The 21,170-nt window shown below is 46.5% G+C and overlaps 1 protein-coding gene and 1 long non-coding RNA gene across 2 annotated transcripts in view; one reads left to right on the forward strand and one right to left on the reverse strand.

Moving 5' to 3' along the window:
• Positions 1-2,884: 2,884 nt before the first annotated feature.
• Positions 2,885-3,735, forward strand: LOC127472622 (uncharacterized). Its single transcript, XR_007905088.1, has 3 exons — positions 2,885-3,208; positions 3,298-3,501; positions 3,592-3,735. It is a non-coding gene; the product is annotated as an uncharacterized LOC127472622 (long non-coding RNA).
• A 5,349-nt stretch (positions 3,736-9,084) lies between these two features.
• IQCA1 (IQ motif containing with AAA domain 1) overlaps positions 9,085-21,170 on the reverse strand; it is a 106,714-nt gene continuing 94,628 nt past the window's right edge. The window contains exons 16-19 of the mRNA XM_051791132.1: positions 19,775-19,861; positions 16,399-16,576; positions 12,958-13,196; positions 9,085-9,619 (exon numbers count right to left, since the gene is read on the reverse strand). Of these exons, the coding sequence (XP_051647092.1) occupies positions 9,518-9,619; positions 12,958-13,196; positions 16,399-16,576; positions 19,775-19,861 (606 nt within the window). The 3' untranslated portion in view covers positions 9,085-9,517. The remainder of the gene's footprint in view (positions 9,620-12,957; positions 13,197-16,398; positions 16,577-19,774; positions 19,862-21,170) is intronic.

The raw sequence follows: 21,170 nt of genomic DNA on the forward strand, positions 1-21,170 counted from the left end.
ATGGGATGAAGGACTGCCAGGACACACGTCCCTGTGCCTGGGGAGAGGGGAGTAACACTTTGTACCTCCCCTAAAAATACTTCTGCAGGTGCAGTTGCATGAGCAGAGATGTCTGGGCTGCTACTGCTCAGCTCTTCTTTGAAAACTGCTGCCCAGTGAAATATAAACTTGTCCCGAGGCTGCATTGATTTTGTCCAGTTTTTATTGGAAATTAGATAATATTTAAACATTTCCCTTTAACAGCTCTATATAATATGGAAAAGGTCTGTGCTACGCTAGTTTATAGTGGCCCCTCTTTGTCAGATGTAAATAATTCAATGAAAAAAGCCCCAAAACTCTTTCCAGTTCTCATAACTGTGCACAATTTTCCTCCTCCTCCTTTCCCATCAATTATAGGAATAAAAAAAAATAGCCCTTAGCTTCACTAAAAACACAAGGCTTCCCTTCTCCCCACCTCCCTGCTGAAGAGCTGCAGCTGTGTCAATTATCCCCTGGGAATTCAATCCTGGGGCACATCCTCTTCTAAAGCAAAGGGGAGCCCTCCCAGTTATTTAACCACTGAGTTATGTGCTCATGGAATGTCACCCTATGTGCCAGCCTGGAAAACCAGCTCGGACTGACCCTCCATCATGTGCCTCCCTTAAATTATGAGGCCAGGGGATGGCATTTGCTAATTAGCAGCTCAAAGCAGGGAGACAGGGTTATTTTTAGCACTCACACATAAGGTGGCTGTTTCAGGGGCTGGAAAAGTTGTGGGGTTTGTTTTCCCTTTATCCTAAAATATTCGAGCCCCTTTGGCAAAAGAAGGTACTGTGCTGCAAAAGGCTCTGGGTGACTGGCATGACTGGGTGCAGACATGAAGATTTCATAGAATCCTGGAATGGTTTGGGTTGGAAACCCATCCAGTCCCACCCCCTGTCATGGGCAGGGACACCTTCCACTGTTCCAGGTTGCTCCAAGCCCTGTCCAACTTGGCCTTGGACACTTCCAGGGCTGGGGCAGCCACAGCTTGTCTGGGTAACCTGTGCCAGGGGCTCAGCACCCCAAAAAGTGCTAGCAGGACTGTGTGGGTGTTTCTGTTGGTGAACTGAGACAGGGGATGGTTCAGCATCCCTGCTGTGGGTTTGCTCTCCGTTTAGCCAATGCTGCAGTGGATGCTCTCCCACAGCTGCAGGGGGTGACTCCCACCCTTGCCAGGTGACCTGTGGGTCCCACCACGGCATCCCATGGGGGACTGTGGTCCTGGGGAAGAGGAGAGAGAATGTGATTGCAGAGGAGGAAAGTGGAGGGGGAGTAGAGGCTCCCTGCAGGGTCCATAACACAGGATGCCCTCCTGGGATGGGAGACACCAAGGGTGTGACCTGCCACGTGTTACCACCGCCACTCTCAGGCTGCTCAGCTAAAAAGGGTCTTCTAAATGATTACAGGGTGAGGAGACAGCACTGGGCACCTCAGGACTCAGACCCCAGTCCGTTTCCCCATATTGATTGAAACTGAAGCAGATTGCCCCCATTCCCTGGCTGGAATTCCACTAGGACCAGCACTGTGAGCGCAGTGGGAGGTAGAAGCAGAGGAACTGGATGGCACCACGGGCTTCAACAAGCCCTTCACTTGGTTTCTTGCCGTCCTGTGCTGTTTTGCTCCTGAGCATAATTAGTTTTTGACACCTGAAAGTGTAAGGTAGCTGTGGAAGTTATTTATGGAAAGTTATGGAGATAATTACTTGCCCTCTGGGATGCAGGAGAACAAACTCAGCTATCTCTTGTTGCTCATATCCATTTCTGGGGGATTGATTTATTCCTCAGCAGTGGACAGATCTGAACTTTGCGTGTCAGCGTTAATTAGTGGGGACTCTGCCCGACTCATTCAGGCTCCGACCTCTCCTGGTGCAGCTGCACTCAAGGACAGAGCCATCTGGTTTGCTCGGCTCTGCCCCCATTCCTGCCCCCTCTTCCCATCACTTGTGGGGCACGGGCTGGAAACACCGCCTTGGAAATTACAGGTTGGGATGAGGCAGCCGGTTCTCGGGGCCGGCTGCGGCACCTGGGCCATCCATCACCCCGCTGAGCTGTCGGCACATCACCCGCTGCCAGCCCTGCCCTCCCTGAGCTCAGCCCCGCTCTGGGAGTGCGGGTGCTTCTGGCAGCCAAAGAGGGGGGCCGGGACCTGGGGCTATCCCTGTTATCCCTGTTAGCCGGTGGAGCGGGACATCCCTACAGGGGGGTGGGATGTCATCGGCAGGTCAGAGACATCCCGGAATTGAGAGCTTTGTGGCGGTGACTGAGCTGGGATGGCTTTGAAAGTCTAAAATGAAATGGTGGCTCAGGGCAGGCCCCTGCTTTAGGGCTCTGGGTGGGCCAGAAAGGACACTGTAAGGACTGGGGAGGTTTTGGGGCCATGTGTGTCCACACTCGTGACCCTCCAACCCACCCCAATGGCAGAGGAGGGGCTGTTCCCCGCTGCGTGTTTTCAGGTTAACATGGGGAGACACCACTCCAGCACAGGCATTCATCGGGCTTGGAAAAGACCACATCGAGGCCCCAAATGTCAGGCTGGCCCAAAGCATTTTAGCATTTCTCCCTGCCTGTCATCCTTTCGGGAGCTGAGGGGCTGCATTTGGGATGGAGCCGCCTGAGTGCACTGTTAGAACAATTATGGGTGTAACTTCCCAAACTTTGTGCCGAGTGGCGATAATAGCTTTGGTGGCCGCAGGCTCGTTTGCATGATTCCCATCTCCTGCTAATCTCCCGGCCTGTTCACAGCTCCAATCACTCCTGCGGAGAGGACAGGATAGGACCCAGCCCTTAACCTCTCCTCAGGCTTTCACCGGGGCTTGGCCCATCCAGTCTTAATGGCTGATGCCTAGATTTTCTTTGCTCTCCAAATCGTTTTTCTTGGCGTTTTTTTCCTTTTGTTTCAGCCCACTCTCTTTCCCTTCTACCTTTTTGTTTGTTTGTTTGTGTGTGTTTTTGTTTGTTTTTCTCCCCGGAGTTTGATCTCGAGTTATTTTTACTTAGAAAGCCAAAGTCCCACTCCACGAAGGAGCCCTTGGGTGGGCAGGTGTGGTGACTTCTCCTTGTACGATTCAGAACACCAGGAGCTGGGACAAACAACGATGCACCTGGGATGGAAATGTCCGTCCTTGCCCCAGGTGGCTGCTCCACTCGTGGCTGTTCATCACGAGGCCTTTCCTCCTTTCCATGAGCAGGTCAGTGGGGCAGGAGGGACCTTGCAGAGATCCCCACATCCCTCAGGAGTTCGATCGCTTGCGATCGTAATGATTTTTCCTCTCGAAAGTGCACATCTGGAAGGAAACCTCTAGGAAAGGCTTTACCCAGCGCTAGACCCAGCTGAAGTGCTGTGACAGCCTGATGTGGGCGCTGGGACCCCTCCCAGGACACTGCGAGAGTAAATGCTGGATGAGCAACACCTGAGCCCCCCGTGCCCCGCCTGCCCTCGGCCCCGGGCACTGGAGGGGTTCGTCCTGCTGAGGGGCACCAGGTGATCCGAGTTCCCCATTTGGGGCGATCTGCTGAGGGGCACCAGGTGATCCGAGTTCCCCATTTGGGGCGATCTGCTGAGGGGCACCAGGTGATCCGAGTTCCCCATTTACGGGTGATTCCCCCGGATTTTTGGGTGATAAGAGGCGAAGCAGCATTGGCTCTGTTTTCTTCCCGGTGATTACACACGGATCTATCCCTGCAGAGGCTGTGACCGTTCAAGGACGAGAAGGTGAGTTCCCTATGGGTGTTTTTTCAAGTTGCAGGTACCTGGTTCTTGTTTGCAGAGTTTCCCAGGTCCGGTTCCTCACTTGCTGTTGCTTGTTTAGGGCTCTGGTGCTGCAGTTGTCTGTGCTGTGAGCCCCTTCACCCTTCCCATGTTTCCATTAATCCCTGCCCTGCCCCTGGTTCTCTTTTCCCGCTTGGGAAGTGTGGTGGGGCAAAAGCCTAAAGCAAGGGAGCGGGAAGAGAACGTTAGGAAATGCCTTTTTTCTTACTGCTGGCTTGGAGCTGCCCTCTTGGGAAGGGAACAGCCCTAGTTTGGGCTTCTCTCCCCCTTTGCTTCTGGCAAGGCCTTTGGTTGTCTCATTAATGACGAATTTTGTTAGTTCAAGCAACTTAAAATGTGAAAATTTTTAAGGAGAGTTAAGAGCTGTAAGAAACTGTGTGGTTGTGGTGTTGGTTTTGCTTGAAGAGGTGCAGAAGAGATTAGGGATAGGATAAGTCACTTTTTGGAGGACTAGGAAAGTGGGGAAAGGTGTGGGGTTTGCCTCTCCCATGCTTTGGCTTTAAGGCTGCTGGGCAGGTGGGAGCGGAGCCTGGCAGTGCCCTGCGCTGCGATGGCACCTGGTTTGGGGGGTCTGAGAGCGGAGTAGGAGGATTTCTCTGCTCCTGTGCTGGCACGTGCTCTCTTAGTTTCCCTGCTGCGCCAAGGAATGGGACTCCAGATGAGGGCTGCATTTGGTGCTTTTGCAGGAGGCAGTGGCAGCCTAAAAGGGGCTGGTGCTGGTTTGCTCTGCAAAAGAAAGAGCCCCTTTTCCGAAGTGTCCTCCTAGAGTAGCATCCTTTTGTCACGGAGCTTTTGGGAATTAGCCAGGGGCGTGTGGGCACTGTGCAGGTTGTACCAGGTGTTAGTGGCCGTCCCTGAAAAGCATCGTTGGCTGGAAGCATCCCAGGGTCCGGCTGGAGAAACCCCCTCTCCTTGTGGAGGGCAGCCCCACGGACACTGTGAACAGGAGCCCGAAATGATTTGGGGATTTTGTGCAGCTTGTTATCTTAGGTGTAGGGTATGTTTTTTTTTTTTTTTTTTAAACCCAGCAAGAAATAGTCCTCTTTTTCTCATCGGAATAGAAACGGCTTGATGCCACGAGGTAAAAAATAAAAGGGAGCTCTACCTGGTGCTGTGATGATTTGCAAGGCTAGTGAGAGACTACAGAAGGCATTTTCAAATAGACTCCAATATTTTCAGTGCTTGAAGAGGGCCCGACTACATGACACCTTTTTTGAAGCCCTGATTTACAATGGACCCAGGCTGAGTGCATTATAATTTGCTGCGCGAAGTTCCAAAGTAGCACTACTTTCAATAATGAGGAGAGAAACCCTAATACGATGAGACTTTTCTCTTTTTTGGGGGGTTATTGTGTTTAATGAAAAGCTAAAAATGTGCTAATGTGTAAGTCCTGTTGTGGTAGTGGCGTCGGAGGCTTTTGAAATGCGTTACTGACTCGGGGAGTATTAAGGAAAAATGACATTTTGCTACTAGCAGAAAAGTCGATTATAATGTTTCCACACTTTAGAAAATTGCTGATGCAGGATGGGAGTTAATAGAACAGTCAGCTTCACTTTGTGTTACCGGATTTGCGGGATTTTGCTGAGAAATGTCGGCATGTTTTTTAATTCTGATGGCAACTTAAATAATAAAGCTCCCACGGGTGCTGTGTGGCTGGGACTCATCTCAATGAGGGCGTGCTGGAAGGAGATGTATTCCCTTGGGTTGTTTCCACCTGGAGTTGGTCTGTCTGCCAGCCTGACGTGATGCAGACTGTCGAGAAGCAGGGAAAGTCGGCAAAAATAAAGATTTAGGGGCATTTTACAGTCAGGCTGATCCTCTCCCTGGCGGTGGAGGAGCACGTGCCACAGCGCCGAGGGCAGCACTTCGCAAAAGACCCTTAACTTACTAAAAACCATTTGAAGGAAGAAACAGGAAGAAATAGCTGTCCTTGCCCACTGCGCTCTCGATGGAGCTTTCCCCCATCTCTCGGAGAAGAAAAGAGCAATACACTTTTTCTGAGCTCCTGGGGGAAAGGAGAGTGGGAGCTCTGGGAGACCCAGTGTTGTTGGCAGAGAGTTTTGGTGCTGGAGGAGTCTGCTTTCAGGAAGGCAGGGGCACTCCCCGTCTCTGAATTGGTACAGGCCAGGAGGCAGAAGAGCTCATGAAGAGCTGGCAGGGATCAGAGCCGAGGGCTGGCACTGCTGTTCATGGGAGCTGCAGTGGCTGATTAGAGGGCTTTGGCATGAGCCAGGGACCTAATAATACCCAAGGCACGCTGTGGAAGCACTGACTACACGGCAGCTGCATCCCTGGGAGCTCACTGCCAGGAGGGAGACGTGTCTCCTGTGTGGATGCCAACAGGAGTGGTGCCTGGGGTCTGCAGAGAGACTGGCGCGGCTCTTCCCCGGGTGGTTGGTGGGTGCTGTAGGGTAGTGTGGAGCTGAGGCCCCTCTTCCAGGTGTTTCAAAGGGGATTCCTGCTTGGTGTGGTTAAAGTAGAAAGATGGGGGACTGAGCATGAAGACTTTTGAAAAGTCGTGTCATATGTGGTTCTCCTGGGTTTGGAGGAAGCAATTAAGCCAATTAATTTATTGGTAAATTATCTTATGATGAAGTACAAAATAACTGCAATGAAACGCTGACATTCACATTAATACCAAATTAGTTACTGTATTATGACTGTTCTTACAATGAATGCCCAGTAATTTAATAGTAATGGGACATTTCAATAATTTAGCTGATAATTCTCTAGATCACTTACATATATAAATGAGCATGACAGCTTCTTCTCTCAACTTTGCTGGTGCTGCTGGATTACCTCCCACCAGGAGGCAAAGCAGCCTGGCCTCCCTTTCTGCTGTCCCTCAAAACTCACCTCTTGTTGGAAACTAAGTAGGGATCAGGGTGTAGCCATGGGAATTTTCCTCCTCTGTCAGATTCTGGGGTTGCTATGGCTGGAGAGCAGAGTGGAATCGCCCTGTGCTGGGCTTAGCAAAGCCACAATCTTCTTTTTTCTCTTTTTCCATGGTGAAAGAACTCTGTGTAGAGGTGCTGGAGGAGCATCTCTAGAGGTGTTCCTGTGAGAGCACTACTCAGCCTCACAGTAGGACAGGTGTTGGAGATCCACCCAGGGCCACTTAATGAAGTAATTCAGGCACTGACACTGAAACTACTGTGTCTTGGCTCTACTCGATGCAGCTGCTTCATTTTTCAAGTAGCTGCACTTTCTGAATTAATAATTATAAATAACATTAAAATTGCTCCTCATTCTTCCCTCTGCATCCCTGTGAGAGGACTCTCCTAAGGAGACCGAGGGCTTTGCAGCCACAGAGGGCTGAGGTTTTCTGCTTTATAGAATCCCAGGATGTTTTGGGTTGGAAAGGACCTTAAAGATCATATCATTCCAACCTAATGCCATGGGCATGGACACCTTCCACTATCCCAGGTTGCCTCACCATCCTTTATTGACACTTTGTCACCTCTTGCACCCACAGAGCTTTTTGTAGATCCCCCAGCCGTGGCTTCCAGATCCCCACGGAAAAAAAGAAATGCAGTTTACACTGCAAGCACCAATCATTGCAAGCTACACCCACAGGATAAAGTGCCCAGTGCTTTTTCTCATACACTGGTGAACAGGGGAGGAAAGCTGCAGGTCTGGGCCCTGGGAGCACGCCTGGCATGGCAGGAGGTTCACATCCCTCCTGGATGGGGTCGGAGTCGTGCCCTGGAGATGGATGGTGCCAGTCAGTGCATTACTTTGCTATTGAGATTGCCCTGAACCTGCTGAAATATGAATTAATGGGCTTGCTTACGTCCCACCTAAATGTGGCCTTTTCATCACATCCCATTGTGCTGTCAGAGCTGTTGTGCAGAGGAGTGTTCCACTGTCGGCAAGATTGAGGACAGAATTATCCAAATTAGTTTGCTTGTGGATGAGAGCAGAGATGAGGCTTTGTAACACAAACCCTGTCTCCTCTGTGGAGAGCCTGGCTTTTCTCCTCAAGGATGTAGTTGAAAGTACCTTGTGTTATAAAATTAGGACGTGCTGCCAAGTCTGGGGAGCAGTAGCCAGCCCCAAGCAAGTGTCTGCTAGGAAAGAATAAGGGAAGGAGAGCCAAAGTTTGTAGCTGCTCTGTGGCAAGTGATTAAATCCAGGAGCTGGCAGCTCACGGGGTCCCTTGTGTGGGTTGTGTGGGGCCTCCAGCAGCTGGAGTACTGCTGGGATGGCTGCAGAAGGACTTGTGTGCACCGAAAATGCCTTGAGGAGTTGCACAGAGGAGACGTGATGAGCATTTTCTCTCTTATCACTTGGGTCTCCTTGGCAGGGCTGGAGAGGCAGCCTCGAGGTTGGAAGGGTGAAATTGTGGGGAGCCCAGTACTAGAAAGCAAAATTCAGTCAGAGGACCACAGAAAGCCCAGACTGGGGTGGCTCTGCCCCACGTGCTGTGATAGCATGGCAGCCTGTTCTTCCCACAGGGAGAAAATTCCCTTTACTAACCAGACCCATCCAGTTCCCTCCACTGTGTGCAATGTGCTTGAATTGTTTTCTGTGCAGTTAGTTACTTCTAGGAATCCCCCCCAACCTCTTTTCTCAGACATTTCTGTTTCCAAGAGCATCTTTTTCCATTGGATTTCCTCTTAGGAGTAGGAGAGGGTCAATGCCATCCCCTTCCCAGCAGCTTCCTACAGCAGTGGTGCCCTTCTTGTACCTCCCAGCCTGTCCATATGGGCATAGAGAGGTCCTTTGACTCCCTGGGGATGGTGGCCCTTGTGTTTCCAGGTAAACAGGTATTGCCACTTGTTTGTTGTCAGGTCCACACAGGAATGTTGTGATCAGGGGTGAAAACAGGGATTTGTGGCTCTTTTTTATAAAAGATCCTGGTGAATGTGATCCTGTACTTGACGTAAAGGTGGTGCTGTCTCCATCAGCGTCATGTAGGGTTTCCCAAAGTTTTAGGATGTCCTGAGCACTGCTTACAAATAGTTTGCCTCCAAAATTGCTGATTTGTGAGCAAACAAGGTACATTAAGCAACAAATACATTGCAAACAAGATAATCAGGCATTGTCTTCTATAGCAAAATAGATTCTCAGGCCATTCACCCAAATGAACTTGGCTTTTGTTCTGCTTATTCATGTTCTCTGGTAACACCCACAAACATGAATTTGTCCAGGCTAAGGCATCAAAAGGTGAAAGTGCTGGTCCTCGTGCAGCTGTGTAAATATTCAGCTTGTGGTAGACTGCATTAAGTGTCTCCTAATCCATCCCAATTAAAAAGCAGTCTTTATAGCTGTAATAGTTTTATTGGGAACTGTAATGCATTAGACCTACAGATACAGAAAGCAGTTAGTTTTATAAAGCATATAGGATATTAAAGTAATGAAAGGCATTAATGTGACATCAATTTTTAAGGAGAGTTACTTGCTGAAATAAATGAGTGTAGCCTAAAAGTTGATGGCATGTTACAGTCCTGAGTAATGAACCCTCTGCCCCCTAAAATCTCTTAGAATAAATAATGCTTGAGAAGCCAGTGGTCGTTAACTCTTTATCCTCTGAGAGCTACATGTCACACTGATGTATCTTTGGATTTTTTTTAAACATTTTAAAATTCACTCAGAAAGGAATTTTCTTTCCTGGAATACCTATAACCTGAGGTGCATTATTCTTCCATGTCTGCTTTCCTAATGTCTTCCCCTTCCCAGTGAAGTAGAGTTGTGACTAGAGTTGCCAGATGTAAAAATCTTGAAGTTACTTTTTCCCTTTTCCTTTCTTTGCTTTTCCATCTTCAGCTTCCCTTTCTGCCAGTGCTGTGCTCCAGGCTCTCCCCAGCGGTGTCTTTGCATACCAAGCCTGGAGAATCAAAAAGCATGTGAGTGTTTTAATAAAATTAAAAAAAAAAAAAGACAGACCACTTAAATGTTTTACTGATATAATGGAGCATTCCTTAAAAAACCCAAATCTCTTAAAACCCATGCTGCCTTGTAGAGAAGCTGAAATTAAATCCTCAGATCTCCTGAGAACGTTATTGTTCCAAGAAGTTCAGCAGCTGATGGAACCAAGGCTCATTAACAGCAATACTTAGCTGGACCATTTGTGTTGCTGCAGTTATGGAAATGTTAGAACTTCCACGATCAACCCTATTTCCAGGGAATACAGCTCTTGTCAAAACTCCCCCTGCTCTGAACTTGGCAACAGCCAGATCACACACTTCTCATGGCTCTGCAAATCGATCCAGACAGTTTTGATTTCAGTGAGGGAGCTCAAGAAGCAAAACAAACCCCGAACATTAAAAACCTGTTTATTGCTTTCAGATGCCTGTTCACAGGCCTGTGACTTGTAAATGGTTTTGGTAGAGTTGCTCTGCAAACTTGCCAAGCTCCTGGACTGTAATGTCAGTGAGGCAGCCCTAGGCCATGTGAAAATAATGTGAAGTGAAGGAGAAGGTGATGCTTTAAAGTTAGCAGTGGGTAGGAATTATTCTTCCCCTGTACAGGAACCTTTCTCAGCAAAGTCCTGCCTAGACCAGAGATGAAAATGCCACCAAATGTTGACAGATTGATAAAATGCCTTCCTTCTTGACCCCAGAGTTTGCTTGTTGAGGGATGATGTCCACAGTCTCTGGAATGGGTTTTCTTATGTATTTTAAGTAATATAAGTATTGCCCAGAGAAGTTGTGAACACCACGTCCCTGGAAGTTCCAAGGCCAGATTGGATGGGTCTCGGAGCACCCTGGGCTAGTGGAAGGTGTCCCTGCCCAGGGCAGGGGGTGGCACTGGATGAGCTTTCAGGTCCCTTCCAGCCCAAATCATTCTGTGATTTTGTTCCAGCCACTGCCAGGCTGAACTAGTGTGATAGTTGGCTCTGCCTCTTCAGGACTACAATTATTTCTGTGTAAAGATTTGTATCAACCACCCTGGTGCACTAATTTATAATTTCAAAAAATGTGGATGTATAATTGGGCCAGAAATTTGAGTAAATGGAATGAAGAAATCACATTAACACAAATTTTGCATTATTTATATTCATTTTGGAACACTGGCAGAATATAAATGTCAAACAGGGAGATTCATGCTTCCAGGGAAAAGGAATCAAAGATTCATCACAGGGCTAATCTTCACTTTGAATACAGTGTTTTAGCTGCCCCACTTCAATAAGGGACAAAGCAAAGCAAGGGAAAAGGTCCAGAAATGGCAGTGATCAGAAGCTTGGGAAGAGGGGCTTCTGTGTGAGGAGAGATGGAGATATTGGAGTTAATTAATGCACGAGGCCATTTTGACAACCCTCTTGCCCTGTGCCGTCATGCAGGTGCTGGGGCAAGGTAACACGACATTTAAGGGAAACAAAATTCCAACAGATAAAAGGAAATACTTTCTGAAGGGCTGTAATTAGTGCAAGGACAGGATTGCCCTGGGACACTGGGGACAGTGTCATTTTAGCCCTGTTCATAATGAAGTGCTGCCTGTACACTTTGTGCTGTGGGATAAACAGGCAGTGGGATAATATTTTCAAGTTAAACTCACGCTAAATTCTTGCTCTCATGTTTCAGGGTACAAATGGATTACTATCTGGAGCTGGGAATGATAGAGTGTTTTTTTTTCCTTTCCTGAACACTGAACCATCAGCCTTTCCCTGAGGAAGGATATTGGTTTAGATAGGAAGCATGAGGGGGGGGGCTAAAAAAAGAGTACTTTTCCAAATATCACAAATGCTGCCTATGTTGAGTGAGCCAAATGGCTCTAAATGGAAATGGGAAAGTATTCAGCAGGGCTGGGAGAAATGTGCACTGTCATTAGGTCAGCAGTGGAAGAAGCCTGGGACAAAGATTTTAGAAAATGCATCTTGTTTGTTGTGCCCTGGGGATTCCAACCCAGAGGGGATTCAAGGAGCAGCAGGACAAGGAAACCTTTCAGCCAGGAAAAATGGAGGGTTTATAAGTGGGTCTGGGTAGAAGTTATGGGGGATACGGGACTGGGAAAGCTCTTTTGGGGTCTCCTGGCTGCAGTATGAGTCCCATCCCATTTAAAGCCCTTGGTGTGGGCTGCCTGCAGTTCCTTGGTGCACAGCAGGGTTTTTTGTTCAGAGGCCAAGGCTTTTACTAGTGTTTAGGAGGCTTGAAGGGCCTCAGACAAGCATAGTGCCATTTTTCTGGGGAGTCAGTGCTGTGAGTGTTGCACACCACCAGCTTGTTCAAGTCCAGCTCAGCTGCCCCTAAGCTACACTGAAGTCACTATTGTAAATGAATTACAGACCTGTACTTAAACCTGATAAACTGTTCCTATCCACGGGAAAACCAAAAGCAACACAGTGAAAGCAGAGCTCACCACTCCATAAAGATAATCCTGATCTGGGGAAAGTAAGAGAAATCATTGCTGCTACATGTGGAAAAAGGAGCTGTTTGCAGGGTGATCCATTTTTATTTGAGGTATGTGTAGAATCACAGAGCCACAGAATGGTTTGGGTTGGAAGGGACTTTAAAGATCATCTATTTCCAAACCCCTTCCAGGGGCAGGGACACCTTCTACTAGCCCAGGTTGCTCTGAGCCCTGACCAACCTGGCCTTGGACACTTCCAGGGATCCAGGGGCAGCCACAGCTTCTCTGAGCAGCCTGTGCCAGTGAATATAATACCCCTCAAATGCACTAGGTTTTGCCTTCAGGGTTTTATAACCCTGAGGGTAGGAAGAGAGGGATGGAGCTTGAGGCAGAAACTAATTCTTTTAAACCCTGAAATGAAAACTCCTGTAAGAAAAGTCTTGTTTGAAACGGTTTCAAAGTAGGACTTGGATCTCGATCCCCGTGTGGAACACCCTGGAGACACTGCATGTCCAGGAGTTTTGCCTTCTTGAGGTGATGTACCCAGGCTTGCTGTGAACACCTCAGCTCTGGCAGAAGGAGCAGTGCATGGTACTAATGGCACCTGTGTGATTTATCTGTGCTCGGGAAGGCCCCTCTGCCCAACTGAGCTGGGTGCCAGCAGCAGGTTCACCAAAGCAGTGTTCAGGTGTGCTGCCATAGCAATGAGTGGTTGGGCACATCCCAGACTGGGGGAGTTGGGTGTTTGGTGCCCTTGAGCCATCCATCATCATTCCAATAGCGATGTGCAGAATGAGCAGGTCTCCACATCAGCTGTGGCTGGATGAGGACACGACACAGACAGTAAAGGACAATTAACAGAGCTCTGAAAGTCACCTCAAATGCTTCCTGCTCCTCTTTGTACACGGGGATGTGTCTGGCTAGAGAAGTTGCAAACTCCACAGTCCTCAGTGGCTTCCTGGGCATCTGCAGGAGCCTCAGTTCGCTCAGGACAGTCTGTACCACGTCCAGGATTTGTCCCTGGGTGAAGCCATCGGACACCTGGGCCAGGCAGCTCAGGTTCTCCAAGCTGGAGAAGGCTCCACCGTTCTGCAGGATGAAGTGCTTCCAACAAGCTGCTCATCAGGACATGGGAAAGGAGAGAATGTCTAAGACACAAAGTTAAGGAAAGCAGGAGTAATAAAGTTTTGATTTTTGAAACTGGAACAGGAAAATAAGGGCCCTCAGTCAGGAAAGCCAAGATTCAGATTTTTCTTGTTAGCTGTTTATTCCATCTCTGGTGTTATAGCACAGAGGCATTTAGGCACATGTGTTCTTAAACCACTACTGATCATTTGTTGGCTACCAGTCAGTAGTTTTCAGAAAGTTATTAAAGGCATATAGAGTGAGGTGGATATGCATCTAAAGATAGAAATGCCTGTGTGTGCACACAGAACTCGCTCAGAGTGTTCCCATTTGGATGTGCAGAACTAATTACCTTTATTAACAGCCTGGTTTTATTTCCCTGACCCTGATCACAGGTTGCTCCTACTGAAGGATGCTATGGGGACTCCATGTGTCCTTTGGAAGCCAAAGGCTCCCACTTCTGCAGGCTCCTGTTGCAAGGGCCAGGTGTAAATTTCTGTGGTTGGCATTTTGCTTGTTACTTAAAAGGTGAACCTTTTAAGTGTCTTTTAGCTGTGAACCTCTGTGACATGAAGATTTCCTTGATGGCTGTGAAGTGGCTGAGATTTTGCTTCTAGAAAAATAGGAATACAACCATCTTTTGGTTTATTTTATGTAAAGTAAGGGTCTGTTTGAGAGAAACTTAGTAAAACTCTGATGCCATCTTCCCAGGCTTTCCTTTAAAGTGTTATATGAGAACATTTGGAAACAAAAGAATCATTAGGAATTACAAGAATTATTAATAATTAAGAATATCGAGTGCTTGAATACTCCTGTGTAGTATGGAAATGCTGGGTGGGAGGTTAATGGTGCTGGATGCTGGAGCAGTTGTGTTGGACCAAACCTGCTTTATCCTTCCTTCGACTGCAACGTCGATACCACAGACTCCATCCCATAACTATTGACAGCTCTGCACTGCATTTTTCACTCAAGCAAATTGTGGTCTTCCACTTGAATTACATTTGTGCTCAATAAGTATTGGCTGAATCAGTAATTCATAAAAGAGGAATTGATGCACCCAACACCAAGCACTACTCATATGCAGCCATATATTGTGTGCTGCAGCCCCTGGTGCAGGTAGGATCCCGTGTAGTACAAGGCACTGACTTGCTGGGTGATTAATAGCAAGAAATCAGTACAGGATTGTGAATCTTCCAGTTTAATGATTTTCATTACATGTTTACTGTTTCCACTGAGCACAGATTGGAGTATTGTGGCTGTAACAAAAGGGAGGGTTGTAGCAGACAAGTAGCTGTGCACTGTGGCTACGAGTATTTGTTATGTCATTATTTTTCTGTCAAAACAAGTCTCTTCTCAAACTGGGTGTCAGGCACTTAAAACTGACAGGACTGTAAGGTGAGTATCATATTTCCATTGAACTTCAGGGAAGGTTGGAGCTAAAGAACAAGCCAGGCACTGTCTTAACTGGGACAATGTCACAGAATTAAAGCTACAAATTTAATCTCCTTTAAAATGCCACATGTTAACTTTTTGGGGCATTCTTAGGCGTGCAGTTTAAATCCCTTTAGCTGGCTCTTCTTTTGACTCCAAATTAGTGGTGACACTCCCAGAATGTGACAGTTCAGTGCCCAGAAGTGAACACAGCTAAATTCAGCTATCACCTCCTTCTCTAGGTTTTATTCATGTCCCTTATCTGTCAGCAATTTATCAGAGCTGTAACCCAACATGAAACACATGTTGTCTTGCTCAGAGACCATTTCCCATCCACACTAGGAAAATTAGTGAGCCGGGGAGAGATTTACAATGTGCTGGGCAGCCAAACCCTGCCTTGAGCTTGCCCAAACATGCATCTCCTTAGTACCTTGGCTGTCCCTGTGAAATACAGGATGGAACTGGACTGCACAAGGTATTTGCAGGATTTTTGCAACAAGGTGACTGTGAGGACAGAACAATGTTGTAGTCAAGGCACAATTGTGTAACAAAGTCCCTGAATCAAATGTGTTTTCCTTTACTCTATTTTTTCCCCTGGGACAGGATCTGTCAGCGCAGTGGCATGAAGGGAGAGTGTTTTCCTAGATGTGGGATACTTATACTAGAAGTGCATCCTTGAGAGTCCTAACTTGAAGGTTAGTTGTCATTCTGAATAGCCCAAAAGCTTTCATCCATATTATCTTTAGACTAAACTTAAACAGCCCTTCTGCTCATAAGTTACCTCATCCAGGCTTCTTATTACACAGAAAAGTGTATTAAACCACATGATATCAGTGATTAAACCACAGGAAAAAAACCCTATATTTCTGTGAACAAAAGCCCTTCCACCAGTCACTTGTGAAGGATGTGGACAAACTACCATTTTTCAAGTAGTAATTGATTCACATTATTAAGCTTAATTTGGAGCATTTCTTCCTAGTCAATACTGAGCTATTGCAGACTTGAAGGTGATTAAAATCTGAAAACCAATTTGCATTTCTAGAAGTTCTTCTTTTTCTTGCTCTGTAAATTGGTCTAATAAAAGCAACTGATTCTTCTACAAGCTTTAAGTCTCAGTACATGGGGCACTTAGTGAATCTGTCAGAATTTGGGAGGGCCTGTCTATCACTGCAAACATTTGATAGACCAGACATGCAAAATCTTGGATGCCTCTACAAATTCTCTTGTGATCTGTAAGCACAAAAAAATGGAATTCGATAGTGACAAAATTTAGTCTTCCAGACATGGGTCTGTTTTGGAGAGGCCCAGAAGTCTGTTGTTTAGAATATGGAAACAGAAATTCAGAACTCTGGTGTTTAAAAAAAAAAAAGAAAAAGAAAAGAAAAAGGCTTAAAATAGAAAATGTGTGCTGGAATAGGATCTTCTCCTTCATACAGGGGAAAAACAGCTCAGGCTGAACTTAGTGTACTCTAAACTCATGGAAAAATGTGGGAAAAACAGCTCAGGCTGAACTTGGTGTACTCTAAACTCATGGAAAAATCTTAATCACTGCTGAACAGTGTTTTAAACTCTTCTCCCAACTCCCACTTTTATTATTTCCTCTGTGGGGTAGCCTGTATTGATTTAAACGTAAATTTTCAGGAACTGAGATGCACCCAGGGGTATGACTTGAGTTTAAGGTCAGTTCTGAGGATAACCAGACAAAAAAGGCATGGATTTTAAACAGCAGCAGTAACCACCAGGATGACTGGAAATACTTGCCAAATCTTGACATGTAGTCAGGTGCAGGAATCAGGATGATTTTTTGGTAGACTTTGCAGAAAGGTCCAATATTGGCCTCGAAGGGCCGGGTGGTGGTTCCCACCAGCAGCACTCTGTCCTTTGGTTTCAGAGCCTTCAGGAACTGGGGCAGCATCTTCCCCAGCCGCTTGGAATTCGCCTGCAGTTTGTAAAGGAACAAAAAGGAGGAAAGAGGTGTTACTGACTGTGGCAGCTCGGAGTTAGAGGTGAAGTTGCACGTGCTGCCCATAACAGGATTTGGGGTTTCTGTAGCAGTCCAGCTGCATTTGGTACAAGCAGAGCAGATACCAACCCAAGCAGGATAATCCTGCCTTCTCCAAGCCAGGTGAACCCGTGATTTCTGAGGCACTCCTGGGTGGTCGTGTAATTGAAAGGCAGGAAGGAAACAACTCATTTAAAGAAAGAAATCCTCATCTCCAGTTCGAGGAGAAATATTGCAGGGACCTGCACACCTGATGAACCTTAACAGGTAGAAGAATTGTAACTTAGTCTGTAATCCTCCCAGCTCCTGGAGGTTATGGTTTCCTGACTCCTACCCGTGGTTTAAACAGGGAAAACAAACTCTCCTGAGTTTGCAGTGTTTTTTAACTCTCTGGGGCTCTGAGAACACAAGTTCTTTGCAATAAATTACTGCTTGACTTTATAACATGTATTTAACTACTAGTTACAGAACAGAGGAGTACTGAGCAAAACTTGGATAGTTATATTTGATAATGTTCAAGTGAATATTGGTTGGAGAAGCCTAACCAAAGAAAGCTGTAAGTGAATAACTGGGTGAGGATCATGCAGCTGAGAAGCCCAAGCACTTGGAAGCCTTGGGAGGCTTAACATCCAAGTCACCAATACTCACTTGAGAACTTTACTCTCTAGATCACCTTATGATTTATTTATTTATTTATTTATTTATTTTAAAATATATTTGCCAATATAGGAGGCAGCTCTCTGAAAAACTGGAAGTTCCATATCAGATCAGTCTCCCTTATCATTCCTAAGGAAGCAACTGTGTCCTGCAAACCCTCTCAGATGAGAGGCAATAATATACATTGCAGGTACAATTTTTCTTTGCAGTTTTTCTGTTTGTCTGCACTGACAGACAGCTGCAGTAAAGGAGAAAAAGCTCTGCTCTTTGGAGGGAAAGCTACAGAGGATGGAAAATAGGGACATCAACAAAAAACCCCACAAGTTTTTGGGTAGAATTGCTGCTACATTCTACCTTAGAAGTTTTAGCCAACATTGCCACCTTTGCTCTGTCAGGGAGATCTGGTCGTATCAGTGACTGAACTGTGGATTTACTTTGTTTTTAACACGTTTTATTACCAGTCGAATTACTCTCTATGACATATACCTGTTGCTACTTACAAGTTCAAGCTTTCCTTATGTTCCTGTGTATTGGAAGGAAGTACAAAGGTTCTTCAAGGCATCAGTATGGATAGAAAAGTTGGAATCATCAAATTATTTTAGGTTTGGGGAGGGGTAGAGGAATCCCATTTCACTGCAATGACTCATAGAAGATAATAGTTGCTTCAAGTGAGACCTGGTGTTTTCTGACCTTGCAGTATGTTTTCTTCTGGAATAAATCCTGGCTCTAGTGGGAGATGCAGAGAATTTTTAAAACTATTGTCTGACTCCTATTCCACTCTAAGGTGTGAAAATAAGTCCTAATTTATCCTCAGCAATTATAACTTTTTCTTTTCTGGGTGACAAATTATATTTATGGATCCCTTCTGATCTGGAGTTTGTTACAACATGTGTTGATCAGCCCATAGAAATCTTGATTTTAAAGTTTTACAGGTAGGAAAGTGGGGTGAATTGTGAAGGTGACTCCCCTGTTTATGTAGGAGTGGCTGAACTGCAGCTGGGTTTACTATAATGTGTTTGATGTTCCATCTGGTTTGCATCCTTTGGGGAGAACTGGAGACGGGTTTCTTTTCCAGTGAGCTGTGGATGAATGGAAGGCTTTGTACCAGGTTCTCAGTCACGGTGGCAGATGTGTCACACTGGGAGGAGCAGCTTTAGCCTCTGAGGGCTGAGCTTAGCTCATCTTGGACAGGGCTTGGAGCAACCTGGGCTAGTGGAAGGTGTCCCTGCCCATGGCAGGGGTTGAATGAGATGAGCTTTGAGGTCCCTTCACCCCAAACCATTCTATGACTCTCCTAATTCCTAGTGGTCCTAAGGAAGTCTCCCCAGACTGCCAGTTACCTCTGCCTGTCCCTCCAGTTTCATGCTCTCTCCTCCAAATATTGGTTGTGCTGTGGGTGTTTGGATATGAGTGGTTCCAAGCCTGGAGCCATTCACTCCCACCAAGGCAAGAGACCTTTTGTTGAACACCCGCAGGTCTTGGGATGTGATAGCAGGGCCAGAGGTGACACCCTGGGCTCTGAGGTGGGCAGGATAAGAAGTTTTTTCCACGCTGAGAAGGATCATGAGTACCCCAGGCCATCTTTGGCCCCTAATCTTAAACTTAATCCCCATCTGCACTTGGTGTCAAGGTTTGAGCCCAGGAGAAAGGCTCCTTCTCATTGTGGGGACCACTAAGGGCATCAGTCACTACACACCCATCCCCTCACACAGCCCTTGCAGGAGGAACAGCCTCATCCAAGGTGACACTCTGTTGTCCTTCCAAAATACAGCCTTGTGACCACCCCACAGCCTAAATGTACAGAAAAAAGGTTCAATTTTTCATAGAGCAAAATAAAAGCAAAATATTTTGCGGGCAACAGGAATGCAATCAGGATTTTGGATGACTAGCTCCCTGCTGTGGTGGGTTTGTTGCTGTGACTCTTTCATGGTGCTTTAATTTTCCTTCTAGTGGGGAAGATGCACCAGAGAGGAAGGAATGGAGGCAATGGCATTAGGACTCTGGGGAGCCCAAAGAAAATAATCTATAAATGTAACTATTTCACACAGGCTCTTTGTTTTTGCAGTGGAAATTTATCCTTGTTACTTTATTGTTCACTTTGGCTCCATCCAATTTCTCAAATTAATAGAGCTGAACAATTTAAGCTCATCTTAACTTTTAGCTTCTTGCCTCGTTTTTTGAAATTCTCCATTATTCTCTTTTACTTTTCAGTGCACTGATGAGCAGTGACTGGACTATTTTTAAATAAAGCAAGGGTATGTGGAGGAGAGAAATGTGACCTCTTGGGGGTTCTTAAGAAGTCACAAGACTCTCTAAAAAGAGGAAAAAAAAGTGTTAGTGAGACAAGGTATTATCAAGCAAGCTTTGGCAGGTCTGGTCATAGTGGTATGTGCTAAGCTAAGAAATTCACTTGTCCCTTTGTGTGGGATGTAATGCAACGGGAGAAATTATCTGCACTGAAATAAAGGAGCCACTCACCTCTTCCTCTCCCTTCGGTGCCGCTTTAGAAAACATTTTCTCTGTGTCTCCAATCCACACGACTGAAGGCTGCAATTCCTTTCCCACCTGAGAGAAAATGGGGGAGAGAAGGCAGGAAGCTGATTAAAATGGCTACAATTTCATACCTGGGAGCCCATCATGATGCTTTTGAATCCATATTTCAGCAGTTCAATTAACCTGGTTTATTTTTTTCCAGGAGTGTTCAGCACTCATGGATAGAACCGGCTCTGCTCAGCAGCCTTGGCAAAACAAACCCTTCCTAGCTGGGAATTAACATTAAGAACCCACCCCAAAATGCATAATTTTGTCTGCCATGCTTATCTTTCATTTCTCAACCCCAATTCAGTTGCAGTTCTGCAAAGGGAAGCCTGGATTTGGAGTTCAGTGGCAAATGATGATCTGCCAGCAGCTTTAGGCTGACTGTGGGATCCCACTCTGGTTTTCCAAGGGTGATAAGGATGGGAGAGCCAGGCAAGACACTGCTGTAGCATGAGAGGTGAGGGTACTAATCTTCAGACAAAACAGGCTGGTATGCAATGGTCTGGTTTAAAACCCAGCATTTAACCCGCAGTTAGCCCAGGAATTAAGCCAGGAGCTGTTACATTTGGAGGGGGGTGTCTGCCCGTGGGTTCTCTGGCTCCAAAGTTGGAGGCACTATACCCCTGGTTCACAGCAGGATGGCAGCAATGCTACAGGCTTTTCCACATCCTGCACTCCTCCCCATTGCTATAGAAACGCCCGTGGTTTAGACATTCTGCTGCCAAATTTTAATCACTTCCCAGCGGCTCTCGGAGCCGCGTTAGTTTGCTCAGCAACAAAAGTGATGGCTCGAGGAGTCAACGGGTAACGAGAGAGAGAGCAAGAGCATTCTTCTGTCCTGCCTTTTTTTGTTTTATTCCCTCTAGTTGAAACTGCTGCTTCCAGGAAGGGAGCTGACAAAATCGATAGGCTGTGTACATCAGAGCTCCTGTCTGATTGACAGCGCAGGAAGGATTAAGTTGTGAACGTCGTTTTTCACAGCACCGCGGCTCATTTTTATGGATGTGTTTCAAAAGCACCAAGAGTGTGTGTGTCTGCACAGTAAAAATGGATTTAAGACAGGGAAAAGAATGGCAGATGAGGCTGTTAAACTTGTTTGCTGTGCTGGTGATGGGGTGAAGTGGAAACAATGCCATCTTCAGCAAGTGATGCTTTATTTGTGGTCACTTGTCAGTCCCAGAGTATGTCAAGTGATACCTCCAAGTTCATAACAGTTGAATTATAGAATCAGAGAACAGTTTGGGTTGGGATGATCCTTAAAGCTCATCCCACCCCCTGCCATGGGCAGGGACACCTCCCACTAGCCCAGGTTGCTCCAAGCCCTGTCCAGGCTGGC

The sequence above is a fragment of the Manacus candei genome, unplaced genomic scaffold (assembly GCF_025592945.1).
Source record: "Manacus candei isolate 608988 ecotype Guabito, Panama unplaced genomic scaffold, ASM2559294v1 h1tg000029l, whole genome shotgun sequence".
Classification (NCBI taxonomy): Eukaryota; Metazoa; Chordata; class Aves; order Passeriformes; family Pipridae; genus Manacus; species Manacus candei.